At 59.0% G+C, this 25148-nt stretch overlaps 1 protein-coding gene across 2 annotated transcripts; it reads left to right on the forward strand.

Moving 5' to 3' along the window:
* The first annotated feature begins 2133 nt into the window (after positions 1 to 2133).
* PTPRU (protein tyrosine phosphatase receptor type U) lies at positions 2134 to 24907 on the forward strand. Of its 2 annotated transcripts, none has more exons than XM_038758110.1 (30): positions 2134 to 2335; positions 6969 to 7100; positions 8093 to 8364; positions 8636 to 8717; positions 8976 to 9091; positions 9608 to 9782; positions 9938 to 10231; positions 11032 to 11340; positions 11610 to 11719; positions 11926 to 12127; positions 12430 to 12532; positions 14476 to 14749; positions 15127 to 15163; positions 16727 to 16865; positions 17129 to 17289; positions 18076 to 18266; positions 18364 to 18436; positions 18711 to 18787; positions 19651 to 19687; positions 20048 to 20145; positions 20258 to 20374; positions 20668 to 20822; positions 21090 to 21225; positions 21459 to 21608; positions 21823 to 21996; positions 22115 to 22255; positions 22551 to 22676; positions 22903 to 23060; positions 23619 to 23754; positions 24027 to 24907. In XM_038758110.1, exons 1-30 carry the CDS (start codon positions 2263 to 2265, stop codon positions 24087 to 24089), a joined length of 4311 nt encoding a protein of 1436 aa, XP_038614038.1. In that variant the 5' UTR covers positions 2134 to 2262; the 3' UTR covers positions 24090 to 24907. The 2 variants fall into 2 exon arrangements, with proteins under 2 accessions (XP_038614038.1, XP_038614039.1); XM_038758111.1 differs by having other exon boundaries at positions 17132 to 17289.
* The last annotated feature ends 241 nt before the right edge of the window (positions 24908 to 25148 follow it).

A 25148-nucleotide genomic window follows, 5' to 3' on the forward strand; every position in this document is an offset into this window, starting at 1 on the left:
CTAACCCCCAATGAACAGATGATGAAACTGAGGCACAGAGAAGTTAAATGACTTGCCCAAGGTCACAGAGCAAGCTAGTGGGAGCATCAGGATTATAATAATAACTGTGGTAATTGTTAAGTGCTTACTCTGTGCAAAGTACTGTACTAACCATCAGAGTTGATACAATATAATCAGATCAGAGGCAGTCCCTGTCCCACATGGGGCTCAGAGTGTAAAATTAGATCCTGGGATTTGACTCCAGGGCCTCGGCTTGCCAGGCCCATGCTCTTTGCATTAGGCCAGGTTCCATCTTCCTCTCTGCAGCTCTCTGGTCGCTTGGCAGTGTTTTAACGCCACAGACCAATTTCCCAGATGAAACAAGATAACTCTAGCCTCCACCACTTCCCCCTGCCCCCCACACCCTCCATGGTGGCCAAGAGGAGCCAGGTCCTATAGGAGAGGCAGCCTAGCATGGGTCCGGTCCCACTCTTGATCTTACTGCCTGGGCTCCTGACTCTTCTCCAGCCCCGGAAAGAGGAAAGTCGAAGAGCCAGGAATGTGAGATCAGAGGGCATGGAAGGAGTTGCCTTAGATGGGACCAAACCCCTTACTGACCTTCCTCCCATTCACGGGGCACAGATTCTTTGTTCTCCTGCCCCCGCTTTCTCTCCAGGACCCCCAGGCCTGCCCGTCTCCTTTTCTCAATGCCTGCACTCTGTGCTCAGCGCCATCTCCAGGTGCCCCACACCGGCTCAGCGTGGCTCAGTGGAAAGAGCCCGGGCTTGGGAGTCAGAGGTTACGGGTTCAAATCCCAGCTCTGCCGCTTGTCAGTACTGTGACTTCGGGCAAGTCACTTAACTTCTCTGTGCCTCAGTTACCTCATCCGTCAAATGGGGATGAAGACTGTGATCCCGACATGGGACAACCTGATCACCTTGTATCCTCCCCAGCGCTTAGAACAGTGCTTTGCAAATAGTAAGCGCTTAACAAACTCCTCCCCCCTTCTAGACTGCGAGCCCACTGTTGGGTCTTAACAAACTACCCCCCCGCCCAGACTGTGAGCCCGCTGTTGGATAGGGACCGTCTCTATATGTTGCCAACTTCTACTTCCCAAGTGCTTAGTACAATGCTCTGCACACAGTAAGCACTCAAATACGATTGAATGAATGAATGAACAAACGCCATCATCATCACCCTCCCCACATCCGCCAAGCTAGCTCTCTTCTTCCCTTCAAGGCCCTACTGAGAGCTCACCTCCTCCAGGAGGCCTTCCCAGACTGAGCCCCCTCCTTCCTCTCCCCCTCGTCCCCCTCTCCATCCCCCCGGCTTACCTCCTTCCCTTCCCCACAGCACCTGTATATATGTATATATGATTATACATATTTATTACTCTATTTATTTATTTATTTTACTTGTCCATATCTATTCTATTTATTTTATTTTGTTAGTATGTTTGGTTTTGTTCTCTGTCTCCCCCTTTTAGACTGTGAGCCCGCTGTTGGGTAGGGACCGTCTCTATATGTTGCCAACTTGTACTTCCCAAGCGCTTAGTACAGTGCTCTGCACACAGTAAGCGCTCAATAAATACGATTGATTGATTGATTGATTGATTGAATGAATGAATGAATGAACATTCATTGAACATTGATGAACATTTTAGGCTGTGAGCCCACTGTTTAGACTGTGAGCCCACTGTTGGGTAGGCACTGTCTCTTTATGTTGCCAACTTGGACTTCCCAAGCGCTTAGTCCAGTGCTGTGCGCACAGTAAGCGCTCAATAAATACGATTGATGATGAATGAACGAACGCCATCATCATCACCGGCTCAGCTCGGAGCGGCTCCGGGCGGCCTGCCATCCTCGTCCTTTCCGGCAGGGGGCGCGCCCGAGCTCAGTTCGCAGCCGTTCGGGGCGGCCTGCCATCCTGCTGTCCACCGGCAGGGGGCGGCCCCCGCCTAGCCCACCTGGCGGCCGCGGCGCCTGACGTCAGGGCTCGGGCTCGGGCTCGGGCTTCGGCTCCGGCTTCGGCTCCCGCTCGGGCTCCGGCTTCGGCTTCGGCTCCCGCTCGGGCTCCGGCTTCGGCTCCCGCTCGGGCTCGGGCTCCTGCTTCGGCTCCCGCTCGGGCTTCGGCTCCAGCTTCGGCTCCCGCTCGGGCTCCGGCTCCTGCTCGAACTCGGGACCCGGGACTCGGTGGCGGCCAGTCCCTCCCCGCTGCGGCTCCGCTCGCGGTCCGCTCCCGGTCCGCTCCGCCCCGCGAGGCTCCCGGATCCCGGGGAGGACGATGCCCCGGGCCCTGGCGCTGCTCCTGGCTCTGACCTTGCAGCTCTGCGCCTCGGACCTCGACAGCCCCCCAGGTCAGAGCCAGACCCACCCGCGACCCCGGGCACACACACACACATGAACCCGGACCCACCCCTCTCCCGCAAACACACATACACACCCGACCCGTCTCTAGACGTTGCCAACTTGTACTTCCCAAGCGCTTAGTACAGTGCCCTGCACACAGTAAGCGCTCAATAAATACGATTGATTGATTGATTGATTGACCCCCGATAAACTCGGAACCTCGTGCCCCGAGAGAGGTGGGGTGCGCCCATTCTTTCATTCAGTCGTATTTAGTGAGCGCCTACTGTGTGCAGAGCACTGTAGTAAGCGCTTGGGAAGCCCATGAGAAAAGGTGTGTGTATGTAACATGTGTGTTCTGCGCGCGTGTGTACGTGAGCGCGGAGCCCACTGTTGGGTAGGGACCGTCTCTATATGTTGCCAATTTGTACTTCCCAAGCGCTTAGTACAGTGCTCTGCACACAGTAAGCGCTCAATGAATACGATTGATTGATTGATTCAATCGTATTTATTGAGCGCTTACTATGTGCAGAGCACTTCTAGACTGTGAGCCCACCTTCTAGACTGTGAGCCCACTGTTGGGTAGGGACCGTCTCTATATGTTGCCAACTTGGACTTCCCAAGCGCTTAGTACAGTGCTCTGCACACAGTAAGCGCTCAGTAAATACGATTGATTGATTGATTCAATCGTATTTATTGAGCGCTTACTGTGTGCAGAGCACTTCTAGACTGTGAGCCCACCTTCTAGACTGTGAGCCCACTGTTGGGCAGGGACCTTCTCTATATGTTGCCAACTTGTACTTCCCAAGCGCTTAGTACAGTGCTCTGCACACAGTAAGCGCTCAGTAAATACGATTGAATGAATGAATACTAAACGCTTGGGAAGTACAAGTACTTGTGGGTGCGGAGCTGTGTGCGTGTGTATTCAGATTTGTAGCGCGGTTGTAGGAAATTTCCAGGGGAAGAGGACTTGACGACCGGCCAGAAACCGACGGATCGCGGGGTTGGGATTGCGGGATAACGCTGTTGTGTCAGTTGTGTTGACACGGGGCCTGGACTTGGTGTGATGATGCGTGGAGGGGTTGTGTAATGTTTATTAAGTTTTGCGTGGTAGTGTTGTGTGCTCGTGAGGTTACGTGGCTGTGCTGTACTATTGCGGTGTGTGATACTGGCGTAGCGTTGTGTTGTGTGGCGTGGTGTGGAGCCCTGAGGCGGTGGTGCAGTATTGCTGTCGTGTTATACTTTGTTGATGTTTCGCAATTTCCCGGAGCAGGGGACCGGTGACTCCGAGCCACGGCCAGAAGGGCAGGGAAATTGGCCAAGCGGGCCGCCTGTGCAGGGAGAGGAGCGCGGTATAGCGGGGGCGGGAGAGGGGGAGGCCCGCCCAGTCCGGTCCGGTCCGGTCCGGGTCGGTCCGAGGCCCGCAGCGTTTGGCAGATGCCCCGCGGAGAGACGGGCTCGCTCCTGTTCACTCCGGTCCGCTTCCAGGAGCAACTTTCCCCCAACACACACACACATACCAACACCCCCCCAAAACACACACACACATACACATCCCAACCCCTGTCCCTCCCCTTTCTTCTCTCCCTCCTTAAACCTCTCCCCTCTTCCGCCCCTTCCCTTTCCGGCCGCCACTGACCTCCTCCTCTCCTCCCCCCCGCATCCCATCAGTCGCCACTACGTGAATTAGGGACCATCCGCCGCGTCCGGAGAGTGTGGGTGTGGGTGTGTCTGCAACAGTAATCTGTCTCCATCCACGACTGACTGCAAAGGGAGTCCGTTGGGAGTGTTGATTGAATGGAGAGGAATGTCTGCGTAGGTTTGTGTGTCCGAGAGTGCCTGTGTGCCTTTGTGGGTCTGTGGGTCTGAGTGTCTGGCTGTGTATTACAGGGAAAACAGCGCCAGATGCTGCCATAATGTGCGTCCTTGGGGGGAGGGAGGGGCGGGTTTGCTGACCGGCCCCAGCCTGGGGAGGGGAAGGCCGTGTGGGAGGAAGCCGGGCGGGCTCGGCCGGGAGGGAGACCCTCATCATCAATCGTATTTATTGAGCGCTTACTATGTGCAGAGCACTGTACTAAGCGCTTGGGAAGTACAAATTGGCAACATATAGAGACAGTCCCTACCCAACAGTGGGCTCACAGTCTGAAAGGGGGAGACATAGAACAAAACCAAACATACTAACAAAATAAAATAAATAGAATAGAGCTGGGGTAGTCGTCCGGGAACCGTAGGAGCTTGGCCGGATTGTGACTTCACCCCCTGCAAACCCGCTACCAGCCGGGAGCTGGTCAGCTTGGCTGGCCGCTGGCCGTCGCCCCCGACGCCCGGACTCGCTGTGGTGCTGGCGAATCCATTCGTCCCGTCGCCCTCAGTGAGAGCAAATAGAAGTCGTAGCCCTTACTGAAGCACAGACCACCGTGCTAAGCGGGAGAGCTGGCCTGGCCTTCACTCCTGGACCAATCTCTCCTGGGACTCACTAGCCGGGGGCTGGGCGGGACGGGACCAGCTGTCTGGGAGAGGCAGGGTTGGGGCCGGGCATGGGCACAAGCACAGATAGACACTGGCACAGACAGGGGAACAGGCGCAAACGCAGGTGCAAACACAGACCCAAACGTACACCCAGCGACATCTGCCACCGCCCCTTCAGGCTGGATCCTACAGGGTCCATTGACTGGTTGATGATTGATTGATTGATTGAATGTCCAAGCTGGAGTGGGGCCGTGAGGGGAAGGAATCAGGTCCCCGGGTGTCCGCCGGGGGCTGCCTTTGTCCCTGCCGGCCTGTCTGCCTGTCCCAAGTTGCCCTCCTCGGTCCCCAGGTCCCGGAGGGTGCCGCAGCCCGAGCCCCCCTCCCAGCCCCCGGCGGCCGCTCCGTCTGTTGCCATAGTAACCTGAGCAGCCAGATTGGGGAGATTAGCGGAGGAATGTGGCCCAGCCGGTCCGGCCTAGGGGAAGTTTAGCAGCCGGAAAAGCCCGGGCCCGGGCCGAGCTGGGGTGGCCCGAGGGGGCCGGGCGGGGGAGGGCCCCCCATAGCTCCTCCTCTTAGAGCCCCCCCACCACCACCCCTCAGCTCCCAGATTGGAAGAGATGGGAGCGACTCCTCGGTCCTATTCCCGCTACCCTGGTGCCTCTTCCCCGTACACACCCTGCTGGCCCTCCCCGGAGCCCCCTCCCCTTGGCGGCTCCCTGACCTGGTTTTCCTAATGTGAGGGCAGGAGGCTGTGGCCAGAGGGGAGGTGGGGAGGGGGGAGAGAGAGAGGGCGGGGGCGGGGCTCCAGACCCCCAAGGAGGATGCTCTCTCCTCTTTCTGCTGGTTCTTAGCTTCGTCTCCAGACCGGACCTTCTCCACCAAGGTTCCCCTTGCCCAAATCTGGATGGAGCTAGCACTGGCCCTCCCTCTTCAATCAATCAATCAATCAATCAATCAATCGTATTTATTGAGCGCTTACTGTGTGCAGAGCACTGTACTAAGCGCTTGGGAAGTACAAGTTGGCAACATATAGAGACGGTCCCTACCCAATAGTGGGCTCACAGTCTAAAAGGGGGAGACAGAGAACAAAACCAAACATACTAACAAAATAAAATAAATAGAATAGATATGCACAAATAAATAAATAAATAGAGTAATAAATATGTACAAACATATATCCATATATACAGGTGCTGTGGGGAAGGGAAGGAGGTTAAATGGGGGGGATGAAGAGGGGGACGAGGGGGAGAGGAAGGAAGGGGCTCAGTCTGGGAAGGCCTCCTGGAGGAGGTGAGCTCTCAGCAGGGCCTTGAAGGGAGGAAGAGAGCTAGCTTGGCGGATGAGCAGAGGAAGGGTATTCCAGGCCCGGTGGATGACGTGGGCCGGGGGTCGATGGCGGGACAGGCGAGAACGAGGCACGGTGAGGAGATTAGCGGCAGAGGAGCGGAGGGTGCGGGCTGGGCTGGAGAAGGAGAGAAGGGAGGTGAGGTAGGAGGGGGCGAGGTGATGGAGAGCCTTGAAGCCCAGGGTGAGGAGTTTCTGCCTGATGCGCAGATTGATTGGTAGCCACTGGAGATTTTTGAGGAGGAGAGTAACATGCCCAGAGCGTTTCTGGACAAAGATAATCCGGGCAGCAGCATGAAGTATGGATTGAAGTGGGGAGAGACACGAGGTTGGGAGATCAGAGAGAAGGCTGAAGCAGTAGTCCAGACGGCATAGGATGAGAGCTTGAACGAGCAGGGTAGCGGTTTGGATGGAGAGGAAAAGGCGGATCTTGGCAACGTTGCGGAACTGAGACCAGCAGGTTTTGGTGACGGCTTGGATGTGAGGGGTGAATGAGAGAGCGGAGTCGAGGATGACACCAAGGTTGCGGGCTTGTGAGACGGGAAGGATGGTAGTGTCATCAACAGAGATGGGAAAGTCAGGGAGAGGGCTTCCCCCCCCCGCACCCCGCGCCTCCCCTGGGGATCAGCACCCTCCCCTCTGCCGAGCCAGTGGGGGACAGGGACCAGTGCCCACCCCACCCCCAGGACTCCTGCCCTGACTTCAGTGACACCTGACCCTCCTGCAGCCGCAGTGACCCCCACCTTGACCGTAATGGCCCCTGACCTCCTCTGGGCCATGGTAACTCCCGACTCGAGTGACTGACTGGTGACCCGCGGCCTACACCTACAGCTGGATGCACCTTCGAGGAGGACGAGAGCGAGGTGCTGACATGCGGGTACAGCCAGGCTGATGACGATGACTTCCAGTGGGAGCTCGTGAGCAGCTCCTTCACCCCCCGACCCTCCCCAGACCTGCTCCCTGGTGAGTCTCTCCCTCAGCCCCCCACCAGACCGCCCAGGCCCTGCCCCTTGGTGTCCCACTCCATGGGGAATGAGCTCAGGATTAGTCCCTGCTAATTAGTCCCATTTAGGAACATTTTCTTAGGAGGGTCCACCAGCACACGTGCTCCTAGTGCACCTGCTCTGAGCCCTCCAAGGGACTCGCCTGGGACCCCATTTCGCAGAGGAACTGGACCGCCCTCCCTTATCCCCTATTCATCAGTGCCGAGAGGCCTTCAGGCCAGGGGCGGGGTGGTCCTGAAGCCGGAGTGGGTGAGATGGCTAGGGCCAGTGGGGGCTAGTCTCGGCAGGCTTCCTGGAGGAGAAGGCTTTTAGAAGCAGTTTGAACGAGGCCCGGGAATCTCTGAGGAAGAAGCTGCCTTCCCCTCGCCCCCCACCCCCGGTTTTCCGCTCACAGCAGTGAAGCAGTAAAGACCTTCCCCTGGACTCCATGGCCACCAGCTCCTGACCCCCAGCGGGGCAGCAGCTGCGCGGAGGCTGGATTCTCTGCCGCGGACAGCCTCAGTCCCGGGGAAAGGAGCCCAGCGGTGTACGCGGGGAAAAAGTCGCTAGCTGTCCAGCCCTGCCCATCATAAGCCCATAAACGCCCGGCCCAGATCGCTGTGGGCAGTTCTGGTGGCCGCATCTCAGAAGAGTCAGGGCGGAGATGAGTCGGGACTGGACCGAGCAGTAGTCAGACGGGGTGGAGCAGGAGTCGGGAAGGGGATGGAGCAGGAGTCGGGGGCGGGGGGCGGATCAGGAGATGGAATTGGATAGGTTGGGGGGGGATCCCCGGGGGTAGAGGTCAGGCTGGGGGTGGGGAGGTATGGGCAGGGATGGAATTGGCAGAGCCGGGAAGGAACCCTCGATGCCCCAGTCCCCGCCCCCGCCCCTCCGCGCCTCCCGGTCCCCGCGCTCCAGGCTCGGAGAGGTGCGGCCGAGAGGGTCCTCATTCAGCCCCACCACCCCCTCCAGGCTCCTACCTGATGGTCAACGCGTCCCGCCACACAGCCGGCCAGAGGGCCCGGGTGCTGCTGCGGCCCCTGAGCGAGAATGACACCCACTGCCTCCGGTTCAGCTACCTCCTGTCCGGCCCGGGCGGCCACAGCCCCGGCTCCCTCCGCGCCTTCGTGCGGGTCAACGGCGGCCCCCTGGGCGGCGCCGTCTGGGAGCTGTCCGGCTCTCATGGCCACCAGTGGCACCAGGCCGAGCTGGCGGTCAGCACCTTCTGGCCCAGCCAGTACCAGGTGAGCCCACCCTGCCTCCATCCCGAGGCGGGGAGCCAATCACGGGCCTAGGGCCCGGGCAGCCGGCCGGTGTTAGGTGTTGCATCCTGCGGTGGGGTGGGGACGGATCCCAATCTGGGCCAGGAGAGCAGGATGGCTGCCTGCGAAGCTAAATTACCGTCCTGTCCCGAGGACACGAACCTCGGGATGCCCGGCCGGGTCAAGGGGCACGGGCCAGTCTCGGCAAGGGCCAGGTCAGTGAGGGCCAGGTGGGGCGTCCCTTTGCCCACAGGTGCTGTTCGAGGCCGAGGTGGCTGGTGGCCCCGGTGGCTTCCTGGGCCTGGATGACATTCTGTTGCTCAAGTACCCCTGCTGTGAGTCTCCTGGGGATGGGACCCCCACCCTTGGTCCTCCCCTCAGACCCCCCGGACCTGGGCCTGGACCCCGTGGCCAAGGTGGAGGGGCACCGTGGGGAGGGGCCCGAGACTCGGGGAATGGGAGTCTGGATCAATCGGGAGGGCAGGGAAAGGAGTGAGAAGTCCCACTGGAAACACTACCCCCCATCCCCTGCCTGTGTCTCCTGGTCCCCTCCGACTCCTGACCCCACCCCCACGCCCCCACCCCCACCCCAGTGGAGGCCCCACACTTCTCCCGGCTGGCGGACGAGGAGGTGAATGCCGGGCAGAACGCCTCCTTTCAGTGCACGGCGGTGACGGCGGCCGCCGGGCCCGGGACCTTCCTCCTGCAGGTGAGCCTGCCTTTGAGCCTGCCCACCCGGTCCCCCAGCCCACCCCGCCCCCTCCCAGAACTCAGCGCCCCCCTGCTTCCCTCCCGGTCCCGACCCTCCCTCTCCCCATCCGCCAAGCTAGCTCTCTTCCTCCCTTCAAGGCCCTACTGAGAGCTCACCTCCTCCAGGAAGCCTTCCCAGACCGAGCCCCTTCCTTCCTCTCCCCCTCGTCCCCCTCTCCATCCCCCCATCTTACCTCCTTCCCTTCCCCGCAGCACCTGTATATATGTATAGATGTTTGTACATATTTATTACTCTATTTTACTTGTCCATATCTATTCTATTTATTTTATTTTGTTAGTATGTTTGGTTTTGTTCTCTGTCTCCCCCTTTTAGACTGTGAGCCCACTGTTGGGTAGGGACTGTCTCCATGTGTTGCCAACTTGGACTTCCCAAGCGTTTAGTACAGTGCTCTGCACACAGTAAGCGCTCAATAAATACGATTGATTGATTGATTGCCCTCTCTCCTTCGGCCAGCGCCAGAGCGGCCCTGCGGAGCCCCTGACCACGGTCCAGTCGGTCAGCGCCCGGCGCCTCCTGGCCACGTTCCGGCTGGACGGTGTGGGGCGCGCCCAGCGGGGGTCCTATCGCTGCCTCTCCCAGGCCCCAAGCGGGGCCGGGGTCTCCAACTTCGCCCAGCTGCTGGTCAGGGGTGAGTGGGCCGGGCCGTGGCGGCGGGGGGAAGGTGGCAGAGGTGGGGACGGGGGCAGGGTCCATCGGGGAGGGATGAGGGGGAGGATTGGGAAGGGGTGGGGTGTTGAAGAGGAGGGGGCGCATCCCGCCGGCTCCTCCCGCCGGGTCCCGCAGAGCCTCCGACGCCCGCGGCGCCCCCGCAGCTGCTGCGGGCGGGCCCCACCTACCTGCTGCTGCGGCTGAACGCGCAGCCCTTCTCCGGGGACGGGCCGGTGGTGCGGCGCGCCGTGGAGTACCGGCCGGCGCGGGGGGCCTGGGCCGAGCTGCACCCCGTCAGCGCCCCCACCTACCGGCTGTGGCACCTGGACCCCGACACCCGGTACCACGTCAACGTCCTGCTGACCCGGCCCGGCGAGGGGGGCACCGGCCGGCCCGGCCCCACCCTCGTCAGCAGGACCAAGTGCGCAGGTGTGGGGCTGGGGGGCGGCATTGTTAATGATGGCAAATGATGGCATTTGGTAAGCGCTTCCTATGTGCAAAGCACTGTTCTAAGCGCTGGGGGGGATACAAGGTGATCAGGTTGTCCCACGGGGGGGCTCACAGTCTTAATCCCCATTTTACAGATGAGGGAATTGAGGCCCAGAGAAGTGAAGTGACTTGCCTAAGGTCACACAGCAGACAGGAACAGCAGACGCTGCTTCTCTTGTTGTTAATAATTATTATTGTTAATAATAAGAAGAATAATCATAATGATGGCATGTGTTAAGCGCTTACTATGTGCAAAGCACTGTTCCATTTTGCAAATGAGGTAACTGAGGCCCAGAGAAGTGAAGTGACTCACCCAAAGTCACACAGCTGACAAGTGGCGGAGCCGGGATTAGAACCTATGACCTCTGGCTACCAAGCCCGTGCTCTTTCCAATGACCCACGCTGCTTCCCATTATTATTATTATGTATTGATTTTACTGTTCCCCCCGAGGCCTTACCATATTTATTGTAATACCAGGGGCATCCTGCCTTCGCTTTTCCTTTAAACTGGAGCGCACTCGTAGGAGAAGTTCATTCCCCATCCCGGGGCACTCCATTAGGGCAACCCCTCCACTCTTGACGGTGGGAGCTGTAGGGATCCAGGGGCCTTGTGAGGTAGCGGGGTGCAGGGCTTAGGGACCTACAGTGCTGAGACTGGGAGAGTGACAAACCCTGGATTCCCCTCCCACTGTTGACTGCCCCTGCCTGTGTCTGCCTCCCCTCTCCCCGGCCCGTCACAGAGCCCATGCGAGCCCCCAGGGGCCTGGCCGTCATGGAGAGTCAGCCACGGCAGCTGCACCTGCAATGGGAGCCACTGGGCTACAACGTGACTCGCTGCCATGCCTACACCGTGGCCCTGTGTTACCGCTACACCCTGGGAGGTGGCCACAACGAGACCTTCCAGGACTGCGCGCAGGTGGAGCCGGGCACCAGCCAATTCACCATCCGGGACCTTCCGCCCCACCGGCACGTCCACGTCCGGCTGACTCTCTCCAACCCCGAGGGCCGCAAGGAAGGCCGAGAGTCGGTTTTCCAGACGGATGAGGATGGTGCGGACTTCACCCGCTGGCCCCAGGAATCTTGTGTCTTGGTTTCCCTAAGCTTCAGAAAGCTTAATAGGGGTTCCGATGGTGGAGACCGATCTCCCGGGGTGCCCCCCTGATCCTCATGGCCTGACCATCCGGGAACTGACCCTCTTCTACTCTTTGCCTGCTCTTGCTGGGTGCAGTGGGAGGGGCTTGGGGCCTGGCCTTTGGCCTGGGGGTACCCTGTTGGGGAAGACCTGTGCGCTGACCTGTGGTGGTCCCACCCCTTGCAGTCCCCGGTGGAATCATGCCCGAGTCACTGACATTTGCCCCTCTGGAGGATGCGGTCATCCTGAGGTGGGCACCGCCCGTGGAGCCCAATGGCATCATCACAGAATACGAGGTGGGAGCCGGCCGGCTGGCTGGACAGGCAGTGCAGTGGGGCTGAAGGAGGTCAGGCCTGGAGGAGGAGGATGGGCCAGGAGGATGGGAGCGACAGAGAGGGTTGGTCCGGGAGGTTCAGGCCTGGAGGCTGGGGGCAGGGGGTGGGGGCTCAGGCGGGACAACTGTACCTGGCTCACCCCTCACCCATCCCCCTGCCGGCTGCAGATCAGCTCCCAGAGCATCGAGTCCTCGGACCCGACGCTGCAGGTGCCGGGCCAGCGCAGCACCGTCTCCAAGCTCCACAATGAGACCTTCCACGTGTTTGTCAGCCTCCTGCCCGGCACAACTTACCTGGTCTCTGTGCGTGCCCGCACCGCCAGGGGCTTCGGCCGAGCGGCGCTGGCCGAGATCACCACCAACATTTCCGGTCAGCATCCGGCCTGGAGCCTGATGGCGGGGGGGAACTGTGGAGAGGTCAGGACTGCCAGGGTCAAAAGTCAGGGCAGTTGTGGTCAGATGTCAAGGGGGCTGGGATCGGGGGTCAGAATGTGCGGGGTTCAAAGTTGAGATGGATGGAGTCCAGGTGACCAGGACATCTGGGGTTGGAGGCGACTAGAGGCAGGGCAATTGGAGTCAGATATGAAGGCAGCTAGGGTCAGGGGTCAGGGCCGTGGGGGAGCCTGGGGCTCAGCATGACCCGGTTCCTGCCCTGCTCCACCACCCGCCCAGTGCCCAGCTTTGACTACGCGGACATGCCGCCGCCGCTGGCCGAGACCGAGGACACCATCACTGTGCTGCTGCGGCCAGCGCGGGGCCATGGCGCCCCCATCAGGTAGGGTGGTACCCGTGGGCTGGCAGGGTCGGGGGGCTGGGCACTGACCAAGGATGCTGTCCTGCCTGGATAACCTAGTGCGGTGTACCACTCCAAATGCACTGCTACTGCTACTATTCCACCACTACTACAGCATCACCACCACCACCACTACTAGGTTCTCTACTGCTGCTGCTCTAGATTCTAAGCTCTAGACTGACAGCTCATTGTGGGCCAGGAATGTGTCTGCTTATTGTTATATCGTACTCTCCCAAGTGCTTCGTACAGTGCTCTGCACACAGTAAGCGCTCAATAAATACAATTGACTGATTGCTCCAACTACTACTATGGTTTCTACTGCTGCTCTGCTAGTATTACTACTATGGTTGCTATTGTTACTACTTCAATGGCTGCCATTGCTAATAATAATAAAAGAAGCAGCATGGCTTAGTAGAAAGAGCATGGGCTTGGGAGTCAGAGGTCATGTGTTCTAATCCCAGCTCTGCCGCTTGTCAGCTGTGTGACCTTGGGCAAGTCACTTAATTTCTCTGTGCCTCAGTTACCTCATCTGTAAAATGGGGATTAAGACTCTGAACCCCACGTGGGACAACCTGATTACCTTGTATCTCCCCCAGTGCTTAGAACAGTGCTTGGCACATAGTAAGCGCTTAACAAATACCAACATCATTATTATTATTATTATCATTATTAATGAACAACCTGATCACCCTGTAGCCTCCCCAGTGCTTAGAACAGTGCTTTGCACATAGTAAGCGCTTAATAAATGCCATTTAAAAAACAACGAAAAAACCAACAACAAGAAAACCTACTATGTGCTGAGCATTCCTAAGCACCAGGGTAGATAAGAGTCAATTATATTGGATGCAGGCCAATGACTCTCTCCCTTTGCTCTTCTCCCCCTCTCCCCACCCCACAGCATTTATGCATATATGTATATATCTGTAATTCTATTTATTCATATTGATGCCCATCTACTTGTTTTGATGTCTGTCTCCCCCCTCTAGACTGTAAGCCCCTTGTGGGCAGGGATTGTCTCTCTTTATTACTGTATTGTACTTTCCAAGTGCTAAGTACAATGCTGTGCACACAGTAAGTGCTCAATAAACACTACTGAAATCGAAAAGAAGGCCCTGTTCCACAGGGGGCTCACAATCTAAGTAGTAAAGTAGTTATAATAATTATGGTATCTGTTAAGTGGTTATTAGGTGTCAAGCACTGTTCTAAGTGCTGGGGAAAATAAGAGATCATCAGGTCAGACCCAGTCACAGGGCTCACAATCTAAGTAAGAAGGAGAGCTGGTATTGAATCCCCATTTTGCAGATAAGTTAACTGAGGCACAGAGAAGTGAAGTGACTTGACCAAGGTCATACAGCAGGCACATGGCAGAGCTGGGATTAGAACCCAGGTCTTCTGATTCCCAGGCCTGGACTCTATCTGCTAGGCCATGCTGCTTCTTTACTACTACTACTACTACTACTACTACTACTACTACTACTACTACTACTACTGCTGCTGCTGCTGCTGCCACTGCTATTACTTCTACTATTAGTGCTACCTCTTCTACTACTTCTTCTGTTACTACTGCTGGTACTATTACTTCTACTATTACTACTGCTCTTATTACTACTGTTGATACTACTACTGCTACTACTTCTAGGTGCTCTGGCTTTTGGGGAGCTGGGACAGGGGAGGGAGTTTCTTTTGGGGCAGGGGGCAGGAGTGAGTCAGGGCCTGACACCCACAGATCCCTTGACACCCCCCCCCACCCCCCAAAAAAAGCACCCTGGTCCCTATACAGATTCCCCCACCTCCTGTCATCCCCCTACCCCATACAGGACTTCCTAACTCCTGCAGACCCCACACTGCCCACTGGTCCCTCCCTCTCCTCATGAACCCCTCCCCCTTCCCCATGGGTCCCTGTCCCCCACCCCCACGGACTGCAGCCTGTACCAGGTGGTGGTGGAGGAGGAGAGGCCACGGAAGCCCCGGAACAAGCCAGATCAGACACGCTGTTTTCCGGCGGCTCTGCCCTTCTCCACGGCCCTGGCCCGAGGCCTGGGATTCTACACTGGGGCTGAGCTGCCGGCCGGTGGCCTTCAGGTGGCTATGCCCTTTACTGTGGGGGACAACGGCACCTATGGAGGCTACTGGAACCCTCCGCTGGAGCCCCGGAAGGCATACCTCATCCACTTCCAGGCCACCAGCCACCTGCGGGGGGTGAGGACCGGGGTCCCCAGGGGCCAGGGAAAGGGCTGGAGGTTGGGGGGCCGGGGGAACAAGAAGCCAGAGAGAGGGAGCCTAGGGGAGCTAAAGGGTGTGGGTACTGTGGGACAGAGAGAGAGGGAATGGAGGACAGGGAGGTTGGGAGGCCAGGGAAAAGGTGCAGGGGGATTGTAGGGCCAAGGAAAGAGAGGCTGGGAGAGTTGGGGGCTGAGGGATGGGGGACCAGGGAGGAGGGGAACCAGAGTGAATGTGGGCTCCACCACCTCCAGGGAGGGGAGGGGGCATGTGGGTGGGTGGGCAATGGTCTAACATTGGCTGGGTCTGGGCTGTGACTGCTGGGAACACCAGCTCCACACATCTTGTGTCTCCAGGACACTCGGCTCAACTGTGTCCGTATTGCCCGCAAAGGTGAGTATCCTGGCCTCATCCCATCGCATCCCCACCCCAGGCCCCAGCTATGGCCCAACCAAGCCCTGGCCCAGCCTATCCCCCACTGCAGTCCCTGCCCCTGCCCCTGCCCCCACCTGGCCTTGACCTTGCCTTCCATTCATTCATTCATTCATTCATTCAATCGTATTTATTGAGCGCTTACTGTGTGCAGAGCACTGTACTAAGTGCTTGGGAAGTACAAGTGGCCTGGTGGCAGCCCAGTCCTACCTTGGTTCCAAACCCACCCCACCCCTGGCCTTAGCTTCAATCTAGTCTGTCCCTGGCCTAGCTCCTGCTCAGCACTAACCTGGTCCAGCCAGGCCCCACCCCACCCCCTCCTGGTCTTCCTGGTCCTGGCCCCAGCTCCAACTTCAGTACTGGCCTCAACCTCAGTGGCTGAGAAAACCACCCTGTCCCCAGTGAGTGGGGGATCAGGATAGGGTTTGGGTGGGGGGGTGGCAAGACCACCTCAAGGATACACAAGGGAGACTGGGCAGGAATGAATATGTATGGGAGTACCCAGATATGTTTGTATGGTCATGGGGGACACATGGATGTGTGGGTGTTACTACACAGATGTGTGTTTTGTACATGGTTAATGTGCAGTTGTTCAGGTTTGCTGGGTGTGAATTAACTTGGTTCTGGGTTGTGGTGGGATTACCCTGGGAGATTCTTTGATCCGTGGTGTGCGAGGGGGAGAGTGTCAGCCTGCGTGTGTGTGAGTCCGTCCAAGTGTGTGTGCACGTCCTGGGAGTAGCGAGGGTTTAGTGTCTTACTATGAGGATGTAGCACAGTGAGGAGGAGGATGCACATACCATGTACTGTGCACTGGGCTGAGTACAATAATAATAATAATAATAATGTTGTTATTTGTTAAGCACTTAGTATGTGCCAAGCACTGTTCTAAGCTCTGGGGTTGATACAAGGTCATCAGGTTGTCCCATATGGGGCTCACAGTCTTAATCCCCATTTTACAGATGAGGGAACTGAGGCCCAGAGAAGTTAAGTGACTTGCCCAAAGTCACACAGCTGACAAGTGGTGGAGGTGGGATTAGAACCTACGACCTCTGACTCCCAAGCCCGTGCTCTTTCCACTAAGCCACACTGCTTCTCTAAGAAGACAAGGTCCTCCCTGCCCTGCAGGGGTTAGAGTCTGGCTGGGGCAGGGTGGGAACAATGAACAGTGAGTTACAAAGTCCACAGTGGCCATGTCACATAATGTGACCACACACAGTTATGTATGTGGGCTCTGGGTCATGGGGAAGGGGACTCGGATACCTTGTCCCAACTCAGGGTTAATTCATTCAATCGTATTTATTGAGCACTTACTGTGTGCAGAGCACTGTACTAAGCGCTTGAGTGGAGTTGCTAAGGGTTACTAAATTGCTAAGTTGCTCAACTAAGGGTTCAGTGGAGTTGCTGGCTCCTGCCACCCCCTCATGATCCCCCATTCACCTGTCCATTCCCCACATGCCCCTCTGATTCCCATCACCTGTGTGCACCTTCGTGACCGCCCGGTGTCATCCCCATGTACAACGCCAGCGGCCTGCAAGGACAGCAAGCAGCCCTTGGAGGTGGCCCAGGGCTCGGAGGAGGTGGGGCTGGTCCTGGGCATCTGTGTCGGGGCCCTGGTAGGGCTGATTCTGCTCCTGGGGGTCATCGTCTTTGCTGTGCGCAAAGGGTGAGCCCCAAGCTTAGCCCTGCCCCTGCCCCAAGCTCTACCCTTTCCCTAACTCTGCCCGTCCCAACCCTTACCTGCCCCAAACCCCAACTCCACCTCTCGTTCCACCCCAATCCCACCTCTGTCTCCACTTTTCCTAGCTCCACCCCAGCGTCACCCCAGCCCTAGCCACTCCCTGCCATCCTGGATTTCCCCTTCCAGTGTTCCAACCCCCAGCAAAGATTTCCCCACTCCCCCGGCCACTCCCTGGTCTTCCCCCACAGCAGGAAGCCCTTCTGCCTGGCCATGGCAGTCAGCTGTGGCCGCCACGAGAAGGCCTGCATGATCAGCGCAGCAGACCGCAGCTTCATGGACCAGAGCACCCTACAGGATGAGGAGCGCCCAGGCCTCTCCTACATGGACACCCTCAACACTGGCAGCAGGGGTTAGTGCCAGCCGGGCCCCTGGCACCCACCTAGACCCCATCCAGTCCCCTCCCGGCTCACCAGCTTGAAGGTGCTGCTCTCTGCTGAGTGGCAGGCAGGGAGGCGGGAGACTGGTCAACTCTCCTCCTCCTCCTCTTCCCCAGCCCATGGGGCTGGACCGGGCAGGGAGTCCCTGGCCCCACCACTGAGATGCCTGCAATTTGGATTTTGTGGATGATCAGGGTTTACTTCACACATGCTCACTGACATCCCCGTGCATGCTCAGTGATAACCTCTCAAGATATGGAAGCTTCCAGGACATGGTCCCTGGGCCAGAGAGCTACATGGGGGAATGAAAGAAAGACTGGGCTAGGCCAGGTTTCAGACTGGAGGTGAACTGGCGGAGGGTCAGAGGACAATGTTCTCCGGCTCTCCATTGGGAGCTGGAAGGGCAAGGGAGCAGCTGGGGGAAGGTGGGGCAGTTGTCACGTCCCTTCATGTTTTCCCCTAAATCCCCCAAACTCCTCAGGGCCTTTCATCACAAGGAACACTAAATCTGGTTAAAAAAAATGCAGGCAGCAGTTTTAGGTTCAGACCAATGGCCTCCAAAAGGGCATGCCCCGCCTCAGGCTCTGTCTGTCTTGAGCTGTAACCACCTGGGCTTCCCGGGGGAGTCCACGGGGTCACGGGGGTGGGTGGGAATGAGGAAAGGGAGGGTGGAGAGGAGGAGGCCGGGTGGCCAGGGTCTTATGTGAGAGGGGCCACAAGACTGGATTCTGGGTTCTGCTCTCTCTGCCCCTGCCTAGGTGACCTACGCAGCAGCCTGGTCAACGAGGCCAGCGGCCTCCTGGGAGGGTCTCTACGCCGCTCGTGTGGCCGCCAGGTCTCACCTTACCCCACAGGGCAGCTGCACCCTGCCATCCGCGTGGCTGACCTACTGCAGCACATCAGGCAGATGAAGACAGCGGAGGGCTACGGCTTCAAGCAGGAGTATGAGGTGGGGTGGGAGGCCCCGACCCAGCAGGAGGCTCCATCCCAGCCCCATTCTGCCCAATGGGAGGCCCTGCCCTGCCTCACGCATCCCCTCCTCACAGAGCTTCTTTGAAGGCTGGGACATCGCCAAGAAGAGAGAGAAGGCCAAGGGGAGGCAGGAGCAGCTACTGGCTCGTGAGTGGTGGAGGCCACGGTGTGGGCTTCCTTCCGATCCACACCCCGCCCCTCGAATGTCCCCCCCCACCCCACCTCTCCCTCTAGGACCCCATCTTGCCCCGAACTCTCATCCTATGTCCCGGATCCCTTCCCACCCCCCGACCCCCAAGGGCTGCCCCTGCTGAACCAATTCCAGCCAGAGGTAGGGAGTCTGTGAGGCTCTAGCTGGGTGGGCTCCCCTCGGACAGCCTAGCTGCCTCCTGAGTTACACCTGCCCCTTCTGGGACTGCAGACGAGCGGCATCGAGTGAAATTGCACCCGCTTCTCGGAGACCCCAACTCGGATTACATCAATGCCAACTATGTTGATGTGAGAGCGGCTTCCTGAGTGCCCCCCACCTCCTCCCGCGGCCTCCCTCCTCTCCTGTCTACCTCCATCCACTGCCCCCTGGCTTCCCACCCTGCCACCCCCAAAATGTCTACGTCTCTCTGTCTCTCTCGTTGCCTTTCCCTCTTTCCCCCATGCTGTGAGTATTGCGCTAGTCTGCCTGTCCCTGCCCACTCTTGTATCTCTACTTGTCCCCTTCTCAGCACTGGTAAAATTTGATAAACTATGAGGTCAGTTATTGCGCTCTCTCTCCCTCCCTTCCTCCCTTCCTCTCCCTTTCCCCTCTTCCTCTCTCTCTATTCCCTCTCTTTTCCTTCTCTCTCCTCAGTTCTGACAGGGGTGGAGGGGTCGAGTGCTAGGAACAGAGGGTGGGATCATTGGAAAGCAACTGACCTGTCAAACAGTTGGTGGATCAGTCACTCTTTCTCGGGGGCTCTGGATAGGGGCTGGTTCCCTAGGGAAGCAGGGAGCAGGATGGAGGTACCCAGCAGCACAGTCACAACGGGCCCAGTGTGGGGAGGGGAGGCTGGGAGGCTGATGGTGGGGGGAAGAGTGGGGAGACTGGAGTCCAGGCATCTACCGAGGGCCACAGGCTGGGATGGAGTCCTTCCTTCTCCCCTCCCCACCACCCCTCCCTTCCCTCACTGCCCCTCCCACCCAAACCTCTCCCTCCAGGACCATCCCAGCTGACCTGTGGGCAGAGAGAAGGTGGAAAGCAGAGAAGTCACCATAGCACCACGGGGGTAGGGGTAGAAAGCGGGGTGGGGTTGGGGGGGCTTGTCTAGCAGCCTCGGGGAACGCAATGTCTGACAATGAATACAGCCCCTCCTCCTCCTCTGTTCCAGGGCTACCACAGGTCAAACCACTTCATTGCTACCCAAGGTATGGAGACCTTGTATCTGGGCTTGGCTGCCTGCCCACCGGTCGGTCCACTCAACTGTCCACCTTTCTGTCTGGCCATCTGCCTTCATAGGTCTCTCCCATGCCCATCCAAGTGCTCTCCCCATGCTTCCCTTTAGGTCTTACCCCTCCCCGTTAGAGGAAGGAGAATTAGGGCCGGGGAAGTAGAAAGGGAGGGAGTACTGGCCCTGGTCCCGGAGATGGGAGGATCGGCCCTGGGATAAGACCAGGAGTGCCGAGAGTTTGGTAGCCCCAGGTGAGCGGGGAGCTGGAGGGAGGGATCTTGAGGGTTACAGCCCCCTGATCTGCCCATCTGACCACGCTCAACCCACGCTCAACCAGGGCCGAAACAGGAAATGGTCTATGACTTCTGGCGGATGGTGTGGCAAGAGCACTGTTCCAGCATCGTCATGATCACCAAGCTGGTGGAGGTGGGGCGGGTAAGGGGCACCACCTCCAGGCCCGTTCTCCCCCATCCCTCCTCTCAGCCCTGTCCCCTCCTCTCCCTAAAGGGGCTGGGGGCTGGGGCAGGCTCACCGACGCCATCCGCAGGTGAAATGCTGGCGCTACTGGCCGGACGTGGCCGAAGTGTACGGGGACATCAAGCTCGCGCTGGTGGACACAGAGACGCTGGCCGAGTGTGTGGTTCGCACCTTCACCCTGGAACGGGTGAGAACAGCGCCGGGGGCGGGGGGGGGGCCGGGGGGAGAAGGGTCCCCTCTCCCTCTCCTCCATCCCTCCCTTCCCTCTAGCCCCCTCTCCTCTCCACCTCCGCTTCCCTCCATCCCCCTTCCCTTCCCCTCCATCCTTCTCTCCCCTCCGCTCTTCCTTCCCTTACGTCGCCCCTCCCCGACTCCCCTCCGTCCATGCCAGGTCCCCTGGCCACTTGAGATGTGCCTGAGCCGGGTACTCTTCCCTCCTTCCCTCTCTTCTTCCCCCGCGTCCTCCCTCCTTCTCCTCAGAGGGGCTACTCGGCCCGGCACGAGATCCGGCAGTTCCACTTCACCTCTTGGCCAGACCACGGGGTCCCGTACCACGCCACAGGGCTTCTGGCCTTCATTCGGCGAGTCAAGGCGTCCACCCCCCCGGATGCTGGGCCCGTCGTGGTCCACTGCAGGTAACGGGGGACACCAGGGGCTGGGGGCGTCGCCAAGGCAAATGGTCCTCAACCTGGGCATGGATGTAATATCCTCACAGGGCCTGCAGATTTTTACTCCTCAGACAGCTCCCCCTGTCCCCATCGACCACGGAGGCCCCTGAGTAGGGAGCCCTTGCCTCAGGCCGGACACCGGGGGGCTGGGGGCGACGAGGAGGGGGTCCCAGGAGCAGTCCGTGCCCCCACCTAACTCGGTGCAGACTGGGCCAAGACCCTGCGCATCCTTAGTGCGGGCACCGGCCGGACCGGCTGCTACATCGTCCTGGACGTGATGCTGGACATGGCAGAGTGCGAGGGAGTGGTGGACATCTACAACTGCGTGCGGACCCTCGGCTCCCGGCGCTGCAGCATGATCCAGACTGAGGTGGCTGCGGGGAGGAAGGGCGCAGCGTAGGGACGGGCTCCTAGCTGCGGGAAGGAGGCAGTAAGGGTGGAGTTCTGGGATGGTGGGGAGGGGGAGAAGGCTCAGGCCTCCCAAGATCCCATGTGCCTGCTCTGTCCTTCATCTGTCCACCCTGGGGAAGGTTGCCCTGCCCCCCCCAGCCCCTGCCCGATCCCGAGTTACCCCAGGTGACCTCGGGTGACCCCACGTGCCAGGAACAATACGTCTTTGTCCACGACGCCATCCTGGAAGCCTGCCTGTGCGGGGAGACAGCCATCGCAGCGGCAGATTTCCAGTCCGCATACAGGGAGCTGGTCCGTCTGGACTCCCAGGCCAATACGTCCCAGCTGCGGGAGGAGTTCCAGGTGGGTCCCCGCTGGGGAGGGGGTGGAGCAACGACCAGGCTGGGCACGGGGCTTGGGGTAGGTGGGGCATAGATGTTCCTGGACCTGGCCCAGGAACAATAGGGTCAGCTGTCACGGTGGGGGGAAGAGGCCTCCGAGGGGGAGGGACCAATTGCTCACTCAGGCTGGGCACGACCCCTTGGGCTGCTGACCTCTGAGTGGACCGGCCCCACAGACCCTGAACTCGGTGACCCCCGCGTTGGCCCGGGAGGAGTGCAGTGTCGCCCTGCTGCCCCGCAATCAGCCGAAGAACCGTGGCCAGGATGTGCTGCCCCCTGACCGCTGCCTGCCCTTTCTCGTGGCCTTGGACGGGGACACCAGCAACTACATCAATGCATCCTTGGTTGACGTGAGGGGCGGGGAAGGAGCGGGGCCCATGTGAGGGGTGGGGGCCGGTGGGAGAGGCGGGGGGAGGGGCTGGGAGGAGGGTCAGGTCCTGGTGGCAGAGCTGGCTACCTTCCTTCCAGAGCTATACTAGAAGCGCCACCTTCATCATCACCCCCCACCCACTACCTGGCACCACCACCGACTTCTGGAGGCTTGTGTTCGATTACGGCTCCACAACCATCGTCATGCTCAACCAGCTCAACCCGCCCAGCGCTGCCGGGGTGAGCTCTGTGACGGGCGGGTACGGTACCCCACGATGGATGGATACGGTACCCCTTGACGGGTGGGTGCGGTGCCCTGTGATGGACAGGTTTGGTGCTCTGCACTCGGCTTGGTGCTCCACGGTCACCACTGTCATCTTCCTCGGCTTCAGGAGGACTGAGTGGGGGCAGGGGAGAGTTGGAGGAGGCAGGGCCAGCGAACCCACGTGTGGGAGTGTTATTGTGCCTGGGTGTGAGATTGTGTGTCTGCATGTGTTTTCTGGGTCCTGGCCTCCCCCCACCCCACTGTCCCCAGCCCTGCCTGCAGTACTGGCCAGACCGGGGGCTCCAGCAGTTTGGCCCAATGGAGGTGGAGTTCCTGGCTGGGTCAGCGGATGAAAACCTGGTCACCCGCCTCTTCCGTGTCCGGAATTGCACCCGGGTGAGGGGAAGGGGTGGGGAGCATCGGGCTGGCCAAGAGGCGATCTGCCACAGAACGAGGTGTCAAGGGACAGCATGACAGCCGGTGGGTGGGGGGGGGGATGCCCCCAACTTGTCCCATCTGCAGCTCCAGGGCAGGGGCCTCAGAGTCCTCTCCCCTCCCCCACCCCTTCCCCCTTACATCCTCCTCACCCCTCCGCTGCCGACCCTCATCCCACCACTTCCAGCTGCAGGAGGGGCACCTGACGGTCCGGCACTACCAGTTTCTGAGCTGGCCTGCCTTCCGCGAGACCCCTGAGTCTGCGGCCTCCTTCCTGCGCCTCCTAACTGCCGTGGAGAAGTGGCGAGCAGACACCGGGGAAGGCCGGACAGTGGTCCACTGTCTGTGAGTATCCAGTTGGGCGGGGGTGGTCGGACAGTGGTCTGTGAGGAATCACTAACCTCACACCACAGAGACATACAAACACGGACTTCCGTACGGATTCGACATACACCCACGCACATCTGCCCACGCTCTGATCACACATACACACACACTCACCTAGGCACGCTCCCACACCGACAGCACCCACACAAAGGCAGGCACACCCTGATCTGCACCCTAAGTGAATTAGGAAGACTTCAGATAGGCTAAGGCAGCTGAGGAAATTTTCATCAAAACCTAATTACCACCTTTGTTAGCCTGAGGTCACGGAATTTCAGAGCTTCTGGGTGGGCTGCCTTTGTTTCTGTCTGTGCATGTAACTGCTGTGTGTGTGTGTTGTGTGTAACTCTATGCCTCCATGTGTCAGCATCTGTGTAGGCATTTGGGCCCGCACTGTGTGTGTGTTTATCTATTTCCTTCCTCCTATCTGTGCCTCTCTGGCTCTGGCATGGATCTCTCCAAACCCCTGCTGCCTCACTCTGATGTCAGGGGTCACAGGTCAGTGGTCTCTCTCACCAGGACCGGCGGTGGGCGCAGCGGGACCTTCTGTGCATGCGCCATGGTTCTGGAGATGATTCGCTGCCACAGCCTGGTGGACGTCTTCTTTGCTGCCAAGATGCTGCGCAACTACAAGCCAAATCTGGTGGAGACACTGGTGAGGCCCTGCCCCCACCCCACCCCTAGCCCTAAGAGACCCACCCCAACCCCAACCGCGGCCTACCCTGCCCCACCCCAGCCCTCAGATACCCGCTCCCTGACCCCTTCCTCAGACAAGCAGCCCTGCCCCTGACCACAGCCCCCAGGTTGGAGCTGTCTGAGAGGACTGGCCAGGTCTGAGAAACATCTGATGAGAGGGACAGGTGGGCCCTGGCTCTCCACAGAGCTGTGGGGTTGGAGTCCCAGCATGCTCTTCTCCTTGGCTCTCAGGAACAGTATCATTTCTGCTACGACTTCGCCCGGGAGTTCCTGCTGGTCCCGGAAAGCAGATAGCACCCCCTCACCGCTACGCCTAGCCTGGGTCCGCCCGGCTCCACCCAGCACACGGCCAGACTGAGCCCCTGCCCTGGCCGCGACTCAAGTTTCCATTTTCACGTGGCTGCAGGCACACGTATTTCATCATTCAGGAGGTGACAGGAGAGCTGATGGAGGGAGGGTTGGTGGGGAGGCTTTGATCCAGTGGAATGCGCCGAGTCACAGAGACTGGGCGGCGGGGGTGAGAGGGGGACTGCCACCCTCCCAGAGCACCAGTTCTGGCTCCAGGGTTCCCCTGCCACCCGTCTGCCTGCTCAGCCCCAACCTGCTCCCTAGACAAGAGACCCACCCTCCTGCCCTCCCATCCCTACCCCACAGAGTCTCAGACTCCTCCTACCCTCCACTGTCCATCCATCCCTCTCTCCCTCCACGTCCAACAGCGTGGCTGGTTGGACCATATGGTCGTGCCCCTGGGTCTGGGACCTCGGCAGTTAGACAAGAGCCAGTGGGTCCTAGGGTTTGAGGCAGCGGATGTGAGGGCGATGGGGTGGGGAAGGGCCCGAGGACCAGTCTGACCTGGGGATAGGGGCGCTAGCCCCCTAAATTGTCCCTAATACAGCCAGCCCAGCTGGAAATGCCTGTTTAATCCAGTCTCCCTCTTCACCCAGTGCCTTTGGGTGAGTAGCAATGCACAAGGCAGCACTGTGGGCCAGGGAGAGGCCCACACCCTAGGGGAGGGGATTTTACCCCAAAAAGTAGTGTTACCTAGCAAGGCAACATGGCCTAATGGAAGAGCAAGGGCTTGGGAGTCAGAGGACTTGGGTTTTAATCTCAGCTCTGCCACTTGCCTGCTGTGTGACCTTGGACAGATCACTTAACTTCTCTGGGCCTCAGTTTCTTCATCTGTAAAATGGGGATTCGATACTTATTCACCCTCCTACTTAAACCATGAGCCCTGTTTGGGACAAGGACGGTGTCCAATCTGATTATTTTGTGTCTAGTTGAGTGATTACTACAGTGCTTTGACACATAGTAAGTATTTAACAAATATTGCTATTATTATTATCATATATTATT

Source organism: Tachyglossus aculeatus, chromosome 16 (genome assembly GCF_015852505.1).
Source record: "Tachyglossus aculeatus isolate mTacAcu1 chromosome 16, mTacAcu1.pri, whole genome shotgun sequence".
In the NCBI taxonomy this organism is placed as follows: domain Eukaryota; kingdom Metazoa; phylum Chordata; class Mammalia; order Monotremata; family Tachyglossidae; genus Tachyglossus; species Tachyglossus aculeatus.